This window comes from Nilaparvata lugens, chromosome 6, assembly GCF_014356525.2.
Source record: "Nilaparvata lugens isolate BPH chromosome 6, ASM1435652v1, whole genome shotgun sequence".
Lineage (NCBI taxonomy): Eukaryota > Metazoa > Arthropoda > Insecta > Hemiptera > Delphacidae > Nilaparvata > Nilaparvata lugens.
Genome location: NC_052509.1, coordinates 57,047,944 through 57,069,931, shown reverse-complemented (window position 1 = coordinate 57,069,931; position 21,988 = coordinate 57,047,944). Strand labels below are relative to the sequence as shown.

General features: G+C 34.1%; 1 protein-coding gene across 1 annotated transcript in view; it reads left to right on the top strand.

Moving 5' to 3' along the window:
* Positions 1-21,988, top strand: part of LOC111057901 — a 656,398-nt gene that overhangs the window by 64,643 nt on the left and 569,767 nt on the right. Inside the window, 1 exon segment of the mRNA XM_039431312.1 lies at positions 10,713-11,645. Coding sequence (XP_039287246.1) covers positions 10,713-11,645 — 933 coding nt within the window.

Genomic DNA, 21,988 nt, shown 5'->3' with positions numbered 1-21,988 from the left:
ACCAAAAGTATGTGTACTTCAAATAAACAACAAGCTTACACTTTGTTGCGAAATTTTTGCCGGCCACCTGTTTTGATAGGTATTTTTTACTTTCTAACGTGAGATTAAATTCTGTCAGTATTGGTTAAATGGAAAGCAACGATCTCATAGATTTGGCGTTGAATATGAATATTTTCAAGGAATACTGTCAGATTAAAGTGAATCTAACTGTACTTGTTACAGTTTCATTGACTCTCACTCATTACACTGTACTAGACTTCCAGTCCAATTATATTATTAGGAGTAGGATGTTTCCGCGAGGATGGTGATTTCTTCTTCCGTCGTCTTCTTCTATCACTCCTTCTTCTCTTTTCTTGTTCTTCTAACCCTTCGTCTTCTTTTTCTCCTCTCTCTCCTTCTCTTTTTTGGTAGAGATTTAGTGGGGAGGATATTTTGAATATTCTTTCCGAAGAATGGACATTGATATGTCCAAAGCTCCGCCAATTTATGTAGATGCATAACAATATTATCTATAGCTATTACCAATTGCTTTTTCCATATCATATGCAGTTCAAAAATCATTTTCTTAGTCTATATTATGTAAATTCATCTACAATTTTGCTGTATTGTAAGCTATTGTATATAAGTGTATAAGCCAGTATATTATTGTAATCTACATAAATAAAAAGTACTCAATCAATCTCTCTCTTCACTTGTTTTCTTCTTGCTCTTGTTCTCTTCTTCTCCTCCATCTACTTCTTCTGTCTTTTTCTTGTTCTTGTCTTCTTCTTCTCACACTCCTTTTTTTCTTTTCTTTTTCTTCTAATCCTTCGTCTTCTTCTTCTCCTCCTCTTTCTCCTTCTCTTTCTTCACCTGTTTTCTTCTTGCTCTTGTTCTCTTCTTCTCCTCCATCTACTTCTCCTGTTTTATTCTTGCTCTTGTTCTCTTCTACTTCATCTACTTTTTCTTCTTCTTCTTCTTCTTCTTCTTCTTCTTCTTCTTCTTCTTCATCTTCTCCTTCTTCACCTCCTCCTTGTCCTGTCTTCTTCTTCCTCTTTTCCTTCTCCTCCTTGAAGAGTCGCTGTCGAGGGTCATTACACTTGCACTTGATTCCCTCATGACTTGGAACATGTTCACAATTCTCAGCCACTTGTTTTCCTTGTGCCTTGATTATTGTATGAACTACAATAATAATTGTACGTTCGGATTTGGGAGATGGAATTATACACTCGCTTTCATTGAATGGATTGTTTGTTATGGAGTCGCTAGGTTTCTGGACAATGACTATATCAATGGTCTACATTTTTTTGCTTCGGATGGTGCACATATGAGCTCTAGACTTGTGCTTGGCTGATGAAAGAAAAAAATGAATGAACCTCTTCTAGTTGTAAATCTATATAAATAAAAATCGAGTCTCAAATTTTGACATTCAATAACTTTTTCATGTGTGCACCGAATTTGATGATTTCTTTGGTTGTGTTCGTTATGTTCAGTACCAGGTTTAGGGCCTATCAAATTTATAATCCAACTTCAGGACTCTTTCCTATGGTCCTTCAAAGTTTACATGTAATCTTCATGGGTGAAGATTTGTGAGCTGGCCACACTCAGAAATAAAGATCAGCTGTTATAATCATTGCGTCATCCAACAGCAGTCGGTAGATAGTAGACAAGAGTGTGAGCTGCTCCATAACCGCCCATGTATTTTATTTTAAATACGCCCCGAATAAAAATAAAAATGACTGTTTTGTGTGTAACCATCCAGCAGTGCGGCCTCAGGTTAAACTTACATGCTCTAAAAACATTGCTTTGTTTCGAATAATATTGTGCTGTCTTCGGTGTTTAGAATTAATTGATTTTTAGTAAATTATTACCAAATAAATATATAACTAAGCACATAAGGAGTCCATATTGAGATATAATAATGTAAATACTGATTGTTGGACAATTTTCATAAAAATATAGTGATGCATCAGATTAAGCTAAGTAAGGCTAAGCACACCTAAGGAGGGGCGCGGCTTGGTGATACAAAGTGTTGATCTTTTTGAGATTGTCTTATCACATCGTTCTACGGCATGCCCGATTCTGTGTGAGTGCTTCCATTCAAAGCACCTGGATGCAAAATGTCGCATCCAGCCGAAGTTTGTCATGAGATGCATTAACTATTTGGCGGTACGAAGTTCGCCAGGCCAGCTAGTTACAAAAAATAGTGATCCAGCCTAGTTTTTCTTCCATGGTAATAATTGGCCATGGGAAGTCCGATGGTAGAATGCAGTCAAAAGGCACACCAGTGTTTAATGTTAAGTCGGGCCTAGGCCACAAACTCAAGCTCTGTCGTTAATTATTTGTCAAAATCTCTAAATAAGGATGAATTATAAAACGATTATAGTTTTTTGTACAATAAATACTCCATTTTGTCCTGTAAAAACTAAAAATTTAACTTTCTCTGTTGTTGTAGAGGGAATATTGTGGTAGATATCCTTATTAAATTAGAACGACTTGATATTGTCAAAACTACCGTACTGATTTATCTAAACAATTCCAAATACCAGTCTAGGTTGATACACCATTTTCAATCTCTAGTGAGACTTATTTACTATTCATTTATTTATAACTTATTTTTATTTGTAAAAATTTGGGAGAAGACAGTTTTGGACTATGCCTTGTTGTTTTGACAATATCACGTCGTTTCCATTCAACAAAAACATTTTCCATTCTTATCACATTAGACAGAGATTGGTGAAATGTCTCTTGTCTTGGAATACCTCAGGCTAGTTACACACACATCGATTTTTGGACGAACGATTGTTGCCGTCCTCATAAATTTTATTAGATTAAACAGATGATTTCTAACAGATGATGTTTGTCAAGTTCTGTTTAATCTGATAGAATTCATACGGACGATCAAAAATCGGTGTGTGTGTAACTAGCTTTACTTGTTATTTTTACTTTCCTTGCCCTATTACCATAGGTAAGGAAAGTATTGCTTTCCGAAAAAAATTAAGGTACCCCAATTTCTAAAAGTCTATACGTTTCAAGGTCCCCTGAGTCCAAAAAGTGTTTTTTTCCATTTGTCCCAAACTCATTTTATTTGACGTGGAATATCTTATTTGTTATTCCTTTCATTTGTCCTACACTCACAAATATCATTGTCAAAAATTTTAAAGGTCGCTTGTCTTGGAATAAGCTTACCTAATTTTTCATTCTTTGTGTAGTTGAGAAGTTGATATTGTGGTGATTATTCATATAATTTATCAGAGATTGACAATGGTGTAATAAACGAAACCGGTCTTTCTAAGTATCAATAAATCTGTGGTTTTTAACGATTTCTTAGTCTTTTTCATTCAATAATTTATCATTCTTTTTATTTGTCCCAAACTCATTCTATTTGTCGTGGAATATCTTATTTGTTATCCTCTTCACTTGAACCAAACTCATTTTATTTGTCTTGGAATACCTTATTTGTTATTTATTTCATTTGTCTCACACTCACAAATATCATTATCAATCTTTATTTTTTCCCACCGATCACATCTACCGTATCCAAATCATTGTTTAAAATTAGAATTGATCAAACTATGGGCCTGCTATAGACGAAAATCTCTCAAATTGAAACAGGAAGGCCACCCAGTGTTTCATGTTGTAATACAGATTGTAATTTCATGTAGGCCCATTTCTCTCTTGCATGAATATTAACTGAAGAAACTGTAACAAGATAATAGGGGCATACGTAGTCTTATAACAAGATGATCTGTCTTTTCAAGTACTTGAGAAGTGCCACCATTATCGCTATGCATGAGTATGCTTAAATAGAAAGAAAAATAAAAACTCAGTACCCTTTTTGAATTATTTTTTATGTGATAAAATAATTCAAAAAGGGTACTGAGATTTTTATTTTTATTTCTATTCATATTATAAGTAGCCCCATATAGGAAAGAGATAAATGAGTATGCTTTTATTTTTTCATGATTATGTCCTCATGATAATCTCTTCTTCATGATAAAGAGGATTAAATCGCATGCATCTTTATAGAGAAAAACTATTTTTTAATTCTACATAGATATTAGTTATTGAATGAGTCTTTGAATGGACTCCAAACCAGCATCAAAAGCGGGCTAGGCCAAGGAAAGTATGGATGGCCATTGTTCGAAAAGAGATGGAATGCAGAGGTTTGCGAGAGGATGACTGGGTAGATAAGGAGCGATGGAGAAGGGGATGCTAGAAGTGTCTCTAAGCTGCAAAACTTGATAAAAAATATTTATAATACAGAAAATTGAATCGTAATATAATAGAGAATATATAGAATGTATCTTGAGAGGTGTAAAAGCCGACTACCATCGATTTCACGTGAAATTTGCAACAAGAGTTATCCAGTAAAATTTTCTTGTACCGATCTCTGTTTTCGAGATGTATAGATTTTTTTATATTATTTTTCCTGAAAAACGTCAATAACTTTCAATTTCAATTTATTAAAAACAAACAAAACAAGACAAATAAAATACAATAAAATCTTACAAATATAAATAAACATGGCCTTTGTGGTTGGGTGTGTTGGAGAAGAGAAAAAAAAAGAGGAAGATACATAGCCAACTATTTTCAACTAGAAAACTATCAGTTGACATATTATTCTAAGGATATGATTGGAGTGAGAAATAAATTTCCAATAAGATTCATATAATTTGTTTCTTTGTTTGACGTTTTTGAGCTTATTATCGTGGGGTCCCATCTGACCGAATCCCAAAAGGTCGAAGAGTATACTTTCCCATATAGTCGAATCTCATCTAGCCGATGAGATTCGATCAATTGCGACAAACTACAACATTTTTCTATCAAATGGGATTCGACTATTTGAGAATCGGTCAGATGGGAAAATGAAATCTTCGACCTTTTGCGACAGTTGAGATTTTCGGCCAAATGAGATTACTATTAAAACTTTTCGATCATTTGGGAAAGTAAAAGTTTCAATTCTATCATTTGGGATTCTTCAATTTTTGATTTTTTGCGACAAAATAATAATTTCGACCAAATGGGAATCGGTCATTCGACACGCCACTAAACTTGAACTTTCCCAAATGGTCGAATCCCAAATGATCGAAAAGTTTTAATAGTAATCCCATTTGGCCGAAAATCTCAACTGTCGCAAAAGGTCGAAGATTTCATTTTCCCCATCTGACCGATTCTCAAACAGTCGAATCCCATTTGATAGAAAAATGTTGTAGTTCGTCGCAAATGGTCGAATCCTATTAGGTAGAAGAGTTTTGTAGTTTGTCGCAAATAGTCGAATCCCAAAAGGTTGAAAGTATACTTCCCATATGATCGAATCCCATCTAGCCGATGAGATTCGATCATTTGCGACGAACTACAACATTTTTCTATCAAATGGGATTCGACTGTTTGAGAATCGGTCAGATGGGAAAATGAAATCTTCGACCTTTTGCGACAGTTGAGATTTTCGGCCAAATGGGATTACTATTAAAACTTTTCGATCATTTGGGATTCGACCATTTGGGAAAGTAGAAGTTTCAATTCTACCATTTGGGATTCTTCAATTTTCGATCTTTTGCGACAAAATAATAATTTCGGCCAAATGGGAATCGGTCATTTGGCATGCCACCCTTATTATGAATGTTCAAACTTTTTGAAATTTTGCTTTGAACTCGATGAATGTGATTTTTCAACTTTGAGCGCCCATAAAAAGTTCAAAAACGTCAAATTATGGAACAAATTATAAGATTCTTTTTGGAAATTTCTTGCTCTCTCCAACCATATCTTCAGGATTAGATTTCGACTGGTAGTTTTCTAGTTATTCACGTTTTCAAAAAATATCGAAAAATCTGTACCGGTAAACCAGGGTGACGTTACCCCAATTTTGGGGAGTTTGAGATTTTAAACAGCTTGCAAACAATACTTAACCTACCGGTAGTCGCGCCCTACTCAATCACACCAGCAGTGGCGTGTTGTATTTTGTACAACATCCATTTTTCCAAGTGTTAAGTACTCTGTTCACTGTCAAAACATATTAATTAATTGTATTAGTTTCTCCATGTTCTTGGATTATTTTACGCCTATAAACATTTGGATGATTACCATTTCATAGCCCAATAATGTACATCGAACAAGACATCAATTCTGTGTTATTGGTTTGTTTACAGTCCCCGTATACAGTCTTTCCCTATCTTATGCACTGTCGCGACTATATGGCACCTTAAGACTGAACATTGCTCGGTTGATACTGCAACTCAGTGGTGTGATGGGGTGAAAGTTTTGGAATGCATAGGTGACTCATTCACTGACACTACTCCATTCAATAGTTTTGTACAGCAAAAAACTGACACTGTTGTACTTTCTACAACAGCGCGACTGCCGGAAGGTTTAGTTGAAACAAATCTCTTACAATATTTTTTATTGTATTCTGCAATGTTTCAAGAGTATTTTCCATTATAAAATGTTAGTATTCTCTCAACTCTAACAAAGATATATTTATGGAAATGAAATTATTTATTCATTATATTTTTGAAAATAAGAGAAAAAGTCTCCCCGGGGTCGACGGTGTATCTCAAAAACTAAGGTCGATGTAAGGAAATTTTTACACGTCTTTTTTTGTTGCAAACTTCATGAAGAGTATATGCTTTACATCTTCCCTCTCCTTCTTTCACATCTTTTGAAGGGCACTCTGTATATTAAATCAAAAGTTGAATCAAATCATGCATGTGCGATCCGACTTCATAGACAATTACATAGTCAACAATAAACTGTTGTAGTTTACAGTTAGCGTCCATTTTGAATCACATTCACTAGCAAACTCCAATAGTAAATTGTGGTCGATTTCAGTACAATATTGGTTTGACATTTGTACTTTTACTACTTTTAGTACTTAAACTTTTGAACGAACTGCAAGGCTCGAATCTCCGATTGGATAAGACATGGCCGCTGGCAATAATTTGCATAAAATTGGTTACAAGATATGATCTGATACTTGCCCACCATCACCTGTGTAATACCATAGTGTAAAGATAGCATAATCTTGGGCTGTCGTTTCTCTATGGTAATACACTACTGTACTTTATGTGTAGAATGTTTGACGTGAACGTTAGTTAGGTATCATTGTACTTTTACTGTTACCAGTTGCACAACGAAAGTAAAATCTCAGAGGAAGTAGGAACACTAGGTATTACCTACAATAATTGCAAATGATTGTCGGCTATCACTTGATCCATTTGTCATTCTTTTGAAACTGTCATGTTCGTTTGTTACTTGTCATTTATGATACTTTAGCTTGTGTAACTTGTATAATTGACCGAGCGAAGTGAGGTCTAAGATTCAAGTCAACAGTTTTGCATTTTTCTTTATGTTTATATGTTTTTTGTGAATATTTATGGTTTTATGTTCCGCATTTACAGCGAAACGCAGCAATAAATTTTCATGTTTAAATATATTCATAGGCTATATCTATTTATGTAAAGAACTCATTTTTTGTTGAAGTTTATTGTGATATGTGTTCCGACTCTATATTCATTTCTGTGAAACGCTTTATTTTGTATTTGTCTGTGTGACTGTTGTATGTTTTATGTTTCCTGATGACTATGTCTATTGCACTATGTGTTTAATGACAATAAAGAATTCTATTCTATGAAATTTGACAGGTATGTTCCTTTCTGAATTTCGCGTCGACGTATACATACGGTTTTTTGAAATTTTGCATTTTAAGGATAATACGAAAGGAAAAGGAGTCTCTTTTGAACGCCAATATTACCGTAAAAATCGGACTTTAGAATAATATTCAACATAAATCATCTGTCTAGTGGACTATAATACTACCCGTTCAAAAAAATCGAACATCTTGAAATTGTATCTTTCCATCAACGTTGTAGACAGTTGCAGCCAGACCTGATAACAGCGCTCACACTCACATTCCGGGACGACACGTCACGGTACGATAGGACAGAAAGCTCTATGTTTATTTAGGATTTTTTCTAGACATTTTTAATTGATAAATTATTCATTAATTTTTGAGAAAACATAGCAACAGATCAATGTAACTCACTGAGCGCGAGGTCTACTGTTCACAGAACTACTAGTTTATAAATTGTTTCAATATTGAATTCTGAATCTGAAACCTCTTGAAAGAAAATTATCATAATGATTTTTCGTTTAGTTGAAATTTGATGAATTGAAATTGATATTGTGGAATTGTTTGTTTAGTGTGTTGCTTGTCATTTCTGATACTTATGCTTGTGTTCTTGTATAATTTATGCATTGTTTCAATTATTGAAGTGTGAATCTGAAACATCTTGAAAGATAATTAATAAAATTGATAAATAATTTTATTTCCATCATAATTATTAGGATATAATGATTTATTATCCAAATAATATTTGATGAATAGGAGTTGATATTGTGAAAACTCTCTCTCCATGATTGGAAAACCACAGTTATATTTTTGACGCATTTTGTTGACAGCACTGCAGTGTCGTGTTGAAAACAACACATCTTCAGCGGAACTGACACTGTACTGTAATGTACTGTACTTGTTCTGTTCTTTACTGTACTGTACTGCACGGTACTTGTTCTGTACTGTACTGTACTGTACTGTACTGTACTGTACTGTACTGTACTGTACTGTAATGTACTATACTGTACTGTACTGTACTGTAATGTAATGTACTGTACTGTTCTGTACTGTACTTGTTCTGTTCTTTACTGTACTTGCTCTGTTCTGTACTGTACTCTACCGTACTGTACACTATACAGTACCGTAAGTACTTTATTGTACTTATACTTTATGTATAAGTTTTTATTCTAAGTTTACATATCTTCATAACATTTGTACTGTGTAACTTGTGTTTAGGAGGCAATTTTTGGGTTTTTACCTGTTTGCCTCCACATATTTTTTGTATGAAAATTAATAGAAAATGAATAAATATACTATACTATACTGTACTGTACTGTACTGTTTGTCGATATAGTGTGTTAGTTTCATCGTTTCAAAACGACACTGCAGTCCTGTCAACAAATGTAATAAATAATGTGGATGTGACAAAAATGAAACTATGTTTTTCAAATTTATTCAGGTAATGATAGTTTGAGACAATGGGATTCAATTTAGCTTATATTCTTAGTTAAATAAAATAAGAAAAGTGAGCAACTGATGAAGAGAGAGTAACGTGGAAAGTATGGAAAATAATATAATAGTGGAGAACCAATATAACGTGGGAAGTATTCAAAATATGATAGTAGAGAACTAGAGAACCAATCAAAAAATAAATTCATTCATTCCACAATCGAACATAATACAAAAGAAAAATTCCCTTACAAGAGAGAGAATTTAAAATTCTCCTCTGTATTATTGAGTATTCATCAAACTTTTAAAATTGATAATTATTAGCAATCAATGGATGATGCGAACAGAATCATCAATGTAATTCAAAACCCAACCGTGAAGTATTAATTACTTTATCACTTTCAAAAGATACTATATTTGATTTCTGGAATTTGAGATAATGAATAATCACAGATTAAGAATAGGGAAATAGTTTCAGATCATACCGAGAAACCTCAATTTTCCATGCCGGCAACTTATCTTAGAACTCCTGCAGATGTTCTATAACTTTATAGCTGACTCTTGATGACTTACTACATCCTGGCATGTAATGTCAGTCAAGCTGCATTGAAATTTGAATTTACCTCTCATCAATAACTTTCAAGTTCTCTATGAAGCATGAAATATAATTATTTTATTAAAAAATGGATTGATGCCTTAAATGTTATTGAGATGAAATAAAGCATGAAATATATGTTATTAAAAAATGGATTGATGCCTTAAATGTTATTGAGAATTAATATGATAAATTCATCCACAAAAGCGGAAATAGTTTCAATCAACATCCCTTTTTGATAAATTCAATCTACACTGAACATTGAAAGAGAACGATGACCTGACCATTTCAAATGTTGCTCTGAAAAGTGATGATCAAATGTTATGAATGTTATGTATGTTACACATGTTATGTATCAAGCTCTCCTAAATAATAATATATAGTGAGATCCACGTTAAAATTGTGTCATAATTGAAATCGAATATTCAGTTAATTAGTTATATTGTTATATTAGTACTATTGAAAAACGATCTGGCAGCTAGAAAAGGATAGCGTCATCTTCATTGTTGAGTGATAGACAAGGATACCAACTCCAATGTCAATCAAATACTGTCATTGTAATGTGGACCTCACCAAAGTGATAATACATAATTCAATGCCTTGTTTTGGCTCTGGTTTCTAATATACCCTGTAACATATCAAGCTCCTCTTGTCAACCTATTGTTTTTAATGCTCTATTAATGCGACCTGAGAACTTGACCTTGCACCAGACATGAGCTATACTCTGTACAGAATTACTTCTTACTTGGGATGGACATGCGCAGCAGAGAAAGCATGCAGCGTGAGGGATACAGAGGCGCGATGTTGCCGTTTTGAAGCGGCCACGTTCTCCAACTTCTAGTGACTGTTCATGTGCTCATGCTACACATGTGAAGTTTCCTGTCTGAAAGCAGTCAAACGACTGAAAAATAGGCAACCGCGCTTCTACCTATGACTTTATTAATCACTGTAATTGGCTGATCTTCCTCCATTTCTCTGCGCCGCATATTCCTCCAAGTCAGAAGTAATTTTGTATGGACTATAGTCTGGTCATTCGATATTATCACCCTCATTATTAATGCTCTATTTTTCTTTTCATAGGTGAACCCTACGGAAAAATCGGGTCTCGGGAAGAACAACAGCAACGAGGCAAAATCCAAAAATACGGGTGACAACGTGTCGTACGACACTGATACGGACGAAAAAGTTACCGAACGATCCGTGGACGACCTGCCCCCGACAACCTGCTACGGCAGTAGTTCCTCGTGGTACACGGGCAGCGCTCTGGACCCGGAATCGTTGCCGGCCGACACGACATCCGACACTGACTCGACATTCAACCGTTCCGGCTCAAAGTCGCTGAGCAAGTCGAAGCGCGTCAAAAACTACATCCATAAAAAGTACAAGGATGTCGCGAATACGATCGGGAGTTACGCGGGGGTTGTCGGTGGTGGGTCGGGGGTTGTTTCTGACAATGACAACAGACGGAGTGTTGATCGTCAACGGCGGTTGACGACATCGTGGTATGTTGAGAGCGGGGTCCTGTTAGATCTGGAGAATAACTGTGTAGGGATCGCGTCAAACTGTGACAACAACAATGACTGTGTCACACTGGGTCAACAACAAACTCTCAGTGATGAAAAAGTTGACAACTGTGATCAACAGCATTCTCCCAGTGATAAAAATATCAACAACACTGCTTCACAACATCCTCTCAATCATGGAAATTTTGACAACACTACCAAAGGTTCTAATATTAGTAATGTCAACACAATCGAAGCAATAAATCGATTGCATATTGACAACAGTAGCAAAAGTGATATTTGTGATAACATAAATATTGTAGCAGTTGATCGTTCGCAAAGTTTTGGTGAAAACCGTGTGGAGTGTGCTAGGTTCATTGATACTGAGGAGGGGGAGGAGGAGGATGATGATGATGATGATAATGCTACGATAACCAATGAGGATGAACAGTTGGAGAACATGTCGTGCAGTAGCATATCATTGGCCGCTGATTCGGAATCTGGTTATCAGGTAAGAAATTATTCACAATGTACTTCAATAAATACAATCCAATAATTCAGTTAATTCATTCATCATAATTAGTAGAATACTAAATTGTAATAATTTTATTTTATTCAATTGTCATAACAATTTTAAATAGGAATTGAATTAGGAAATTGAAGAAGTTCTGGACAATAGCCTGTTTTTACTTTCCTTGCCCTATTACCATAGGTAGGGAAAGTATTGCTCTCCGAAAAAAATTAAGGTACCCCAATTGCCTAATTTCTATACGTTTCAAGGTCCCCTGAGTCCAAAAAAGTGGTTTTTGGGTATTGGTCTGTATGTATGTGCGTCTGTGTACACGATATCTCATCTCCCAATTAACGGAATGACTTGAAATTTGGAACTTTAGATCCTTACATTATGAGGATCCGACACGAACAATTTCGATCAAATGCAATTCAAGATGTCGGTTCAAATGGCGAAAATGTTGTCAAAAACAGGGTTTTTTGCGATTTTCTCAAAAACGGCTCCAACGATTTTGATCAAATTTATACCTAAAGTAGAAATTGATAAGCTCTATCAACTGCCACAAGTCAGGTGATCAATTTTCAACGTTTTCAATTTTCAATTTTTAACGGCAAGTAAAGTTGTGTGAGTGCGCCAAACCAGATTTTTTCTTCTCCGATCGTTGAATTGTTTTTGCTAACATAATTATTATGTAAATGAAATAAAATAATGTTGTAATAGTTCTGAATGTTTGCTGATAATTCAACAGGAATTTATATTTTGAGTGGAATGAAATATACCTCTTGAAGTTATAGATTTGGAAGAATATGGATTTTGAAGAATTGAATATAGTTTTGAATTTTAGTGGAGGACTCACTCTAGAGTTTGTGATCCAATTGATAATATATTCAATTATTGAGCTAAACTAATTGCAATATTGGGTTTGGAAATTGTAACTGCAGCTTTCTCTAATCGTTTTTGGTACAGTATTATTGAGAAACTCAGATACTTTCATTGACAATCATTTTTAATCTTTTAGAGAACGATACTTGAACAAAATTACATGAAATCATAGGAATAACTTAGGATATAACAGCATGGTATAATTATTAATTAAATTGACGCATGGCAAGTCTGACAGATTCAAGAGTTATTGTCAATATTTCATGGCGAAATTATTGTCATAGAAAAATTTCCCCTTGGATTTCGGAGAACACATTATTAAAATTCTCTTATTATTGATAGCAATCGATAAGCTGATTGAACCAATTGATTAAACTGACGAATGGGAAGACTAAAAGTGAGTAAGTATGTGAGTTTCAAGAATTGAGTGTCAATATTTCGTGGTGGAAATTATTGTCATTGGAAAATTCTCCTCTTGGATTTTGGAGTACACATCATTCAATTTCTCTCATTTTTGATAGTAATCAATACTCAAATTAGAACCAATAAGCTCTAGAAAATTATCACTATAATTTTATGAATATGATAGTCTGAATATAAATATTCTATATGAATATATGAATACACTCTATCTGAATATGATATTCTATTAAGAGTATTCCCAACTTCAACCTAAATACTCCATTTTACTTGAAGAGAATAACTCACTTGAACTTTTAAACCATTGTTGAATGTTGGATAAACTCTTCCTGATTTTGCAACTTTCACTGAACAAGGAAGAACCCATTCAGATTCAAACTTTGATTTTCGAGAAAGGAATATAATATTTGACATAAATCAAAAATAATTTGCCTACCACTTTCTGGAACGCGATTATTCCCCAGTAAAGTGAGTTCTAGCGATCTTGATAATATAGAACAGCTTGCAAATTTCATTCAATAATCATCCAGTCACGATTCCACGCTCAAATCTGTTAGAATTCTTGAAAGTGTATAATTATAACAAAATTTCAGTTTGAAAATTGTTTATTATTTTATCAAGTTCAAATCTATTAGAATTAATGAAAGTATATAATTATAACAAAAATTCAGTGTGCAAATTATTTGTTTTATGAAGCTTTAATTTTCTGTTGGGATGATGGGTGAGAAATGGTGATCACTTCCGATTTTGAATAGAGAAATTTTCATTGCCGGAAGAGATGTGGGAGGAATGATTTATATGTAGTTTATCTACACTATTTTTCTGTGTGAGCATAATGTTCTGATTTATCTACAATGTTGTGTGTTGGAACCAGTTTGAATTCACTTTTCTTCGAGAGGAGCTTATCGAATCAATTGTGGAGAAAAGGCGAAATAACGTTACAATGACCTTCTGGGAGTGGTTTTTGCAAAAGTCGCGTTCCCTTTTCATTAGAGTGAAACCGCAAAAAGTAAAATCGCACAGCAGAGAAACGCAGCCTTTGTGAAGCACATAAATAATGACAATAATCATGGGAATCTGCAAGGAGCGTGATCAGCCAGCTGCTCGAATCACGCCTCCGTCCTTGTCAATATTCTGCGATCCTTCTCTCGATGAAATTAATAAATATTCGCAAATTATCATTGTGTTTTTCCTGTGTCGTGTCATATGGTGATTTATCGGTTAATGGATCTATTGTGAAATGAATAGACTGAATTCTATGAAGTAAATTAGATTAAAACTAGTGACCCCTTGGGTTGAAGAACTCGCACAAGAACTGTTGTTTTGTAATCTTTGAAACCTGCAACTTTTAATTATACAGAGTTGATGAAAATCATGAAAACAGCTGAATATCTCTCTTACAAGAATCATTTGACAGTAGGTTTCATTTGGGATCCTATTTGAATTGAAATATTACTTGGTCGCTTCAACATCTAAAGGTGCGTACAGATATACGCGCCGCGTACATGAGCAATTCACTTTTAATCAGCTGATTATATCTGTATTTTTACAGAAACTGTAAGATACAGTTATAAAAAGCTTGGCATCAGCTGATTAAAAGTGAATTGCTCATGTTCGCGGCACGTATATCTGTACGCACCTTAATATTAACCAGCTGTCAGCGCGTGTGATAGCTCCCAAATAGCCTCAGCTGATGTTATGAATGAATGGAAAAACTGTAGTAATTGCATGCAATGAATTCTTCAGCTGACTGAATCATAACATTTTTTTCTTATGCACTTTCAATGTTAATATCCAGAAAAAGGACGATGGAGTGAGTCGATTTCGTTGTCCAATGAACTTGACCTGTGAGAAGGTTCGAAGAATAGGTGTCCAAAATTTGAAGCTGATTGATCAATTCTTGCTAAAGTTATTGTAGAACATACACAGAGACGGACAACGACTTTGGCCTTCAGTAAGTCAAAAGTGAGAACTCACCAACGCTCGTTCAATTACAGAGAGATCAACTGGAATACCAATATCTGTGGGCTTTATTCTCACATATTTTCCACAATTCAAAGATAATTTATTTTTATACACATTTTATTTTCAACTAAATAGAATATTGATTCGTTCGTCCGTTCGTGTCATGTGATTCTATATGCCAATATTTGGATAATAATCCACTGTTTCAACAGCTCTGTCATTGAAAATGAAAAGGTTCTGTCAGGTGTACCTGGAAATCTATATGAGATAGAGCGCTCTACCTGATCTTAGATTGTAGAGCACAAAAATACGCCCAGAGGGATTTTGAATTATACATCTAAATGGTAACAATCAGAAGATATTGTTGATCAAAAACTAAAATTCATCAAAATTGATTTTTTCTTCAAATTTCACTCATTCTTGAAAAATCATAACTCAGTACACATTGAAGATAGAGAGTTCCGAATGATCTCATTTTATTCAGAATTTCATAATCTAGAAAAAAGGTGAGAGCAAATGTTTCTGTCCGATTACGAGATTTGGCAGAAATAGCTGAAAACTGGAAAATGAGCCGAAAATACGAGGTTTTTGGACCACCCTGTATCTAGCACAAGGAAATTAAGCATGAAGAAATTGGTTCTGGACTTCTCTTATGTACCCAAATAATATATTGAAAAATCAGAAGTACAATATAAATTGCATGCACCAATGTACATAGTGACTGGACTAATATTTATAGTGTATAAATCAAAATTCGGGGAAGAAACAGTTTTGGGATGTCCTGTTAGTCCTTCCCCAATCATTTTAAAGAATTGAGTTCTGTTTATCATCAAATAAATAACGAGCGAAGCTCGGTGCCACTATAGATTATAAATTATGCATTAGCTTGGTACTAAATAGAATTTTTTATTGAATCAGAACGTATCGATATTGTCAACATCACTAATTCATTAAAACAATTTTAGAACTTATTTAGGACCATTCCTGCATGCTTACATTATCAATACAGTTATAATACTAGGTTCAGTTGCACAAAAGCTTTTTGGATGTTAATCATGATCGAATGCCACTAAGAGAAGACCAATATTGCTCCCGTAAGCATCATTTAATGGAGGACGACATTAACAAATATTTTAATATTGTAGTATAATTGAATTGTAACCTTGTTATTATATATGTTATTATAATAAGGAAGCTTATTCTAAATATAGTACAATAGTTTAGAGGTTTCGCTGAAATTCAAATTGTTATTAGTTTCTAAGGCCGGCTGATGTTATTCTCAAGAGTTGTGTGTATATATTTAAAAATTATGTTTCCCAAACAGGTTTTTACCTTTGGGCTTTATTGTTTTGAAGGATATTTATATATTTTTGTTTTGTAAAATTGTATTGACAATAAAGAAGTTTCAAATCAATCATATTCATTTTAAAAAGTTTTCTCTGATTAGTTCTCCTGGCATTTAATTACGGTTAAAATTCATCCAGCTTTTGTGCAACTGAGACTCACATTACTAAGCCTGTAAACATATTCCAAAACGTGAAGGCATCTACCAGATATTCCAAAGCCTGTACATGATCTTCAGAGATAATTAGGTAGTAATTACTCAAATATTTGTTGATGGAATATTTTTTAATGAAGTAGCCGTACGTTATTGACCGCCCAAGGGTATGAATAGCTCAAACATTCTGCCTTTGAAAATTTAAATTAGTCTTTTGTGTTACCTAGTATAATAAAACACGTCTAGGGCAATAGAGGAGATGGCCGGCCTTACTACAGGTCAATGACTATGATGAAGTCCACGTTATAATGGCAGTATTCGATTAACATTGGTGTTGCTATCCTTGTCTATCATTCAACAAATCAGATAGCGCCGTCCTTTTCTATCTCTGCAACATTGCCAGATCATTCTCTAACAATGTGAGAATAAAAATAATTAACGTAATAATTCAATCTCGATTATGAAAAAGTATTACACAATCATTGAAGAATATGTTATCTTCTTGACGAATGAAATATAATTACCTATCTTCAACAATAATGCACAGTGTTAATATTAAATCAGATACACCGGTATCATAAGCTATCCTTTATAGAAGGCAGATAATCGGCAACACTGTTCTCACATCTTTCTCCACTGCCATTCTAACGTGGGTCTCACTATAGAGCCTCTATCCTCTCAGGATTGGTCTAATCACAAGAGAATTGTCTCTTCTTCAAGTTTATTAATGATGCTCTCATAATCAAAACGGTGTGCGGTAATAATAATCAGCAGCTCTGATAAAAGAATTTCATTAATAAACTTTTTAAAAGCACGGCCAAGAAGATGCGTTATGTTTTGTTTTTACTCTGATTTGAAATGCTTAGCTGAAAGAGATGTGGAGAATAATAGATGTGAGTCATTCTACAAAGCTAGAACACCAAAATTGTACTGATAAGTTCATATGATCTGATTGCATTGGAGTGTGGACCCAATTTTTTATCAGAAATATCCATAGTAGAACTGTGTACTTTGTGATACTGTAGATGGTTATTATGTTCTGTTTTTTCTCTCATAGTTGAAATGTGTACTTTGTGATACTGTTAATGGTTATTCTGCTCTGTTTTTTGTCTCCCAATTTGATTATTACCAGTATCTAACCAATTAATCTTTTTGTGTAGTTGAGAAGTTGATATTGTGGTAATTATTCATATTGAATGAAAAAGACTAAGAAATTGTCAAAAAACCACAGATTTATTGATACTTAGAAAGAACGGTTTCGGTTATTACACCATTGTCAATCTCTGATAAACTCATCAGCTTACCAGAGATTGACAATGGTGTAATAACCGAAACCGGTCTTTCTGAGTATCAATAAATCTGGGTTTTTGACAATTTCTTAGTCTTTTTCATTCAATAACCAATTAATCATACAATGACAACTTTCAACTCGTTACACGTGAAGTACCTGTATGTGTATTCAAATAATAACATTGAAGCCGATTCGAAATGTATACACTTCAAGTGCATTCATTAGTGCATGCCTATTGGAATTGGATAGGTAGATAGTCTACAATAGTCTAAATAGTCTACTAGGGTTTCATCATTCCTCTGAGACCTTCAACTCTATAGTAACATCCATAGAATCTTCCAGTAACATTCTATTTAATTCATTCTATTCTAACTTTCAGTATTACATTTCTAATAAAGTAGTATGACTTTCCTGGTCTACTTCTACGAAATGCAGGATTTTGAATGAAAATGACTTGATATTGTCAAAACAACTAATTTATTGGAACAATTTTATATTATACTAGTTTCGGTTGTAACACCATTATCAATTTCTAGTGAACCAGAAGCTTAGAAACATGAGCGGCAGTCTTTTGTAGTGTGGGTAAAGCTTTAAGATTGGTCGTTAACTTTTGACCAATGACGATTGAGCTCTCTCATTGACCGAGAATAGACAGACACTCCTATTCATCCTAAATATGTTTGTCTAATCTCGGCCAATGGCGGAGCTCTATGTTCATTGGTCAACAGCTATCAGCTTCAGTTTCAGATATTGATAAAGAAAATGAAATCGGACTCTTGTCTGAAAATTTTGACAAATTTCACAATTTTCAGAAGGTTCGTGTTGTCGTACTGTGATGATTATCATCAGTACATAATTATTATTCGATAATCAATACTACTCCTTCATTGTCAGAAAACCATCTAGAAGTTCAGTTCCTGGTAATTTTTTGAAACACTCTTTTTGTTTGAAAATTTTCGGATGGACCTCATCTGAAGATTACTTCATTCTGCGCTTAGGTCAGTGTGAATTCTTTTGAAACAATTCTTCGAAGTCCTTGACATTCCGAGGCTAATAGTAAGCTCATCACATTATTCATTCAGTAGTTCAGTATTTTATTCACAGCTTCCTGAAAAGTACTACATGCTTAAGCCCAAAACGGTTCTAATTCTAATTTATACAACACTCCAAATATTGCTAGGTTATGTGACACACATTATGATCATTCTCCATAATATAGCTTTTCATACATCATTTTCATAGATAGATACTTGCAGCTAGCATTTGACAGCAACTTAAATAGCTTTGGTCGATTGCATCCTGTTTAACTCACAGTACAATTAGTTCCAATTAATTCATAGACTTTCTTATCGAAGTTCCCGAGCAGCTATATAGCAAATTCCGCCAGTCGTTAGTGGAGATCTTGCAAGGCATCTTCCTTGCAGAGTTCCCGATCTTGGAATGTCATGGGTTTTTTGTTGGGGTGACTTGAGGGCGTTGCAGCTAGGGGAAAAAGTAATAAAAGGGAGCCGACATGTTTGGAGTTGGAGGCAGGACCTGCACCCTTCAGTCGAATTGTCAAGTTGATGAGACGAGAACGATTCGGATTTTTCCACTAGTCTCAGTTAATTGAATGAAATCTCAACTTCATCCTAGCCCGAGACTGTATTCTGGGTCCAATTTAATTTAATAAAATTAGTATCATGGAAAATTTCAATTTTATCCTTAGACATTTATATGTTTGGGTTCGAATCCAATGGAATCATATTTTCATCTTCAATATAAATGAAATTTAGAAATCCAAGTACCCTTTTAAAATTGTTCAATCACAACAGTCATGTTTCTGGTATATAAATGCCATTATCAATGGAAACATGTCGTAATTGAACAATTTTAAAAGGGTACTTTAATGGCATTATATAGACGAAGCATGTCGTGATTGAACAATTTTAAAAAGATACTTGGATTTCCAAATTTTTATTTATATTTAAGAGTAGCCCTAAAGAAAAAAGACAATTTTATCTTGAAATATCTGAACTTCAGCATGAAAAATCTCAACCCTTTTATCATAGGTTTATCATTTTTTTCATGAAACTTTTTCTTGGTTCAAATTCAATGTGATGATTTTTTCATCCTAGTAGTTGCGAGATGCAATCTACTTAATGAGAACTATCAATTGAAATGCCAATAAACACTATACGCTTGCTATTGAAATCCAACAATACTTGAGTAAGCTTTATACCGTTAATGTAAGCAATCAGAATAACTGATAAAATTCCGTGATATTTATTCGGAATCATCATAATTCAGAGATGTCTAGAAGTAGGCCTACGAGTGATGAGATATCATTCTTTCAGACAGGAATTCTTCAGGGAAATTACGAACATAATAATGATTTGAATGTTTATAAGTGATTACTGAGATCGATAATATAATGTATTAGACTCTAAGGTCTACTCTCCAATCATTCTTGTAGGAGCAAATATCTAAAGTTTTCAGTTTTATCACTCATACCTCACTTTCCACTTTCCATTTACCCTATGAAATAATTCATTCAGTAATACGTAATCCTTAGTCCTAGAACTAGAAGAGATAAGGAAAAATGTCACAAATGAAACTTGTAGGCTAATTTGTAAGATTCAATTTTGTACTCTACAAACATTTCCGAAAGACTCATATTTATTTATTAAGGTGTGTACAGATTTTCGCGCCGCGAACATGAGCAATTCACTCTTAATCAGCTGATGCCAAGATTTTTATATCTGTATCTTACCGTTTCTGTAAAAATACAGATATAGTCAGCTGTAATACGTAATCCTTAGTCCTTCTCAAGCTGCCCCAATTTCTTTTCAATCTTAAAGTACCCATTTCGTCAACTCAAACCTCAATCAACCAATCAAATCGGTTTCTATCGGCAAACAAACTTCCTCTAGAGTCTAGAGTCTCCTCATTATTGAAACTCCCGAGAGGTTGTGAAATTCCTCATTATTGAAATTCTAGAATGCAAGTTTCAAGTTATGTAATTCATCCCAGAAACTTATTACTTTCCGTATGTTTTCAATATGCGTTTCCCCCGTTCCGTTGTTCGAAATAATATAGCGTTGTTTTAATAGTGATGGCGAAATAAGGGTATCACTGTCAACTTATCAAGTGTGTATGACAGCTTCTCTCCCTGCAAACGACGCTTCATCTGATAAGGGAGAGAGAGAGAAAGAATGCGAGAGAGTGATAGAGTGACAGAGAGAGGAGGAGGGAGTGAGAGATTTCGAGAAGGGCTTGTATTGTTTCGTCACAGGCTATAATATCTCTATCTTCATCTTTTCTCTCCAGTATGGTATCTCCATCTCACTTCTAGCTGTTCGTATTCAAGAGATAATAATGCGATAATAACAATGGGGATAAGTTGAGATTTGTAAAAGTTCACGCTCGTATAGTTGTTAGGTCCACGAAAGGCAGCATTTGATTAACATTGGTGTTGCCATCCTTGTCTATCATTCAACAAAGCCGATAGCGTTATCCTTTTCCATCTCCACAACTTTGCCTGATCGTTTTTCAACAACGTAGAAATATAATTAGTATAATATTCAATCTCAATAATTATGAAAATTCATTATTCGATCAATGAAAAGTATATTTTCTTCACGAATGAATTATAATTGATTATTTTAAACAAGAATAAACAGTTGATATTACATCAGATATACCGGTATCAGCTATCATAGAAGGCAGTGGCAATGTAGAAAATCGGCAATGTTGCTCTCCTATCTTTCTCCACTGCCATTATAACGTGGACCTCACTATAGGTGGATTGTGTAATACTAAAGAGGGTAAGAATTTAGAATACATTCCATTTTATGTGGTAATATTGATGCTGTGCTGAAGATGATCAAATCTGAGAATGACTTAACTTTTGACAGATTATTCGTCACGCTCTTTTCAAAGATAAAATACAAATATATAATATGAATATAGCTATAAAATATCTGCTCCTTTGGTCTCAAAGTATTGTAGATGACCGGGCGATACAAGCTATGTAGGTCATCTTGGATAAAGTCCATCAGTTTGTTTTGCTATTGAAAAATTAGTTGTCATTATCGTAGCTCTAGAGTGACATTTATTGTATTTTGAAACATTTATTTGCATTCTGTTGTTAAGGCTGTGCAAAGGCTAAAAATAAACTTTCTACTAGTGATATTTTTTGTTTTTTGATTTGTGTAATATCAAGCTATTAAAATAAAAAAGTTTTCTCAGGATTTTTTTTCCGATCATTAATTTCTGAGATATGTGCGACTAAAGTTTAAATTTTTG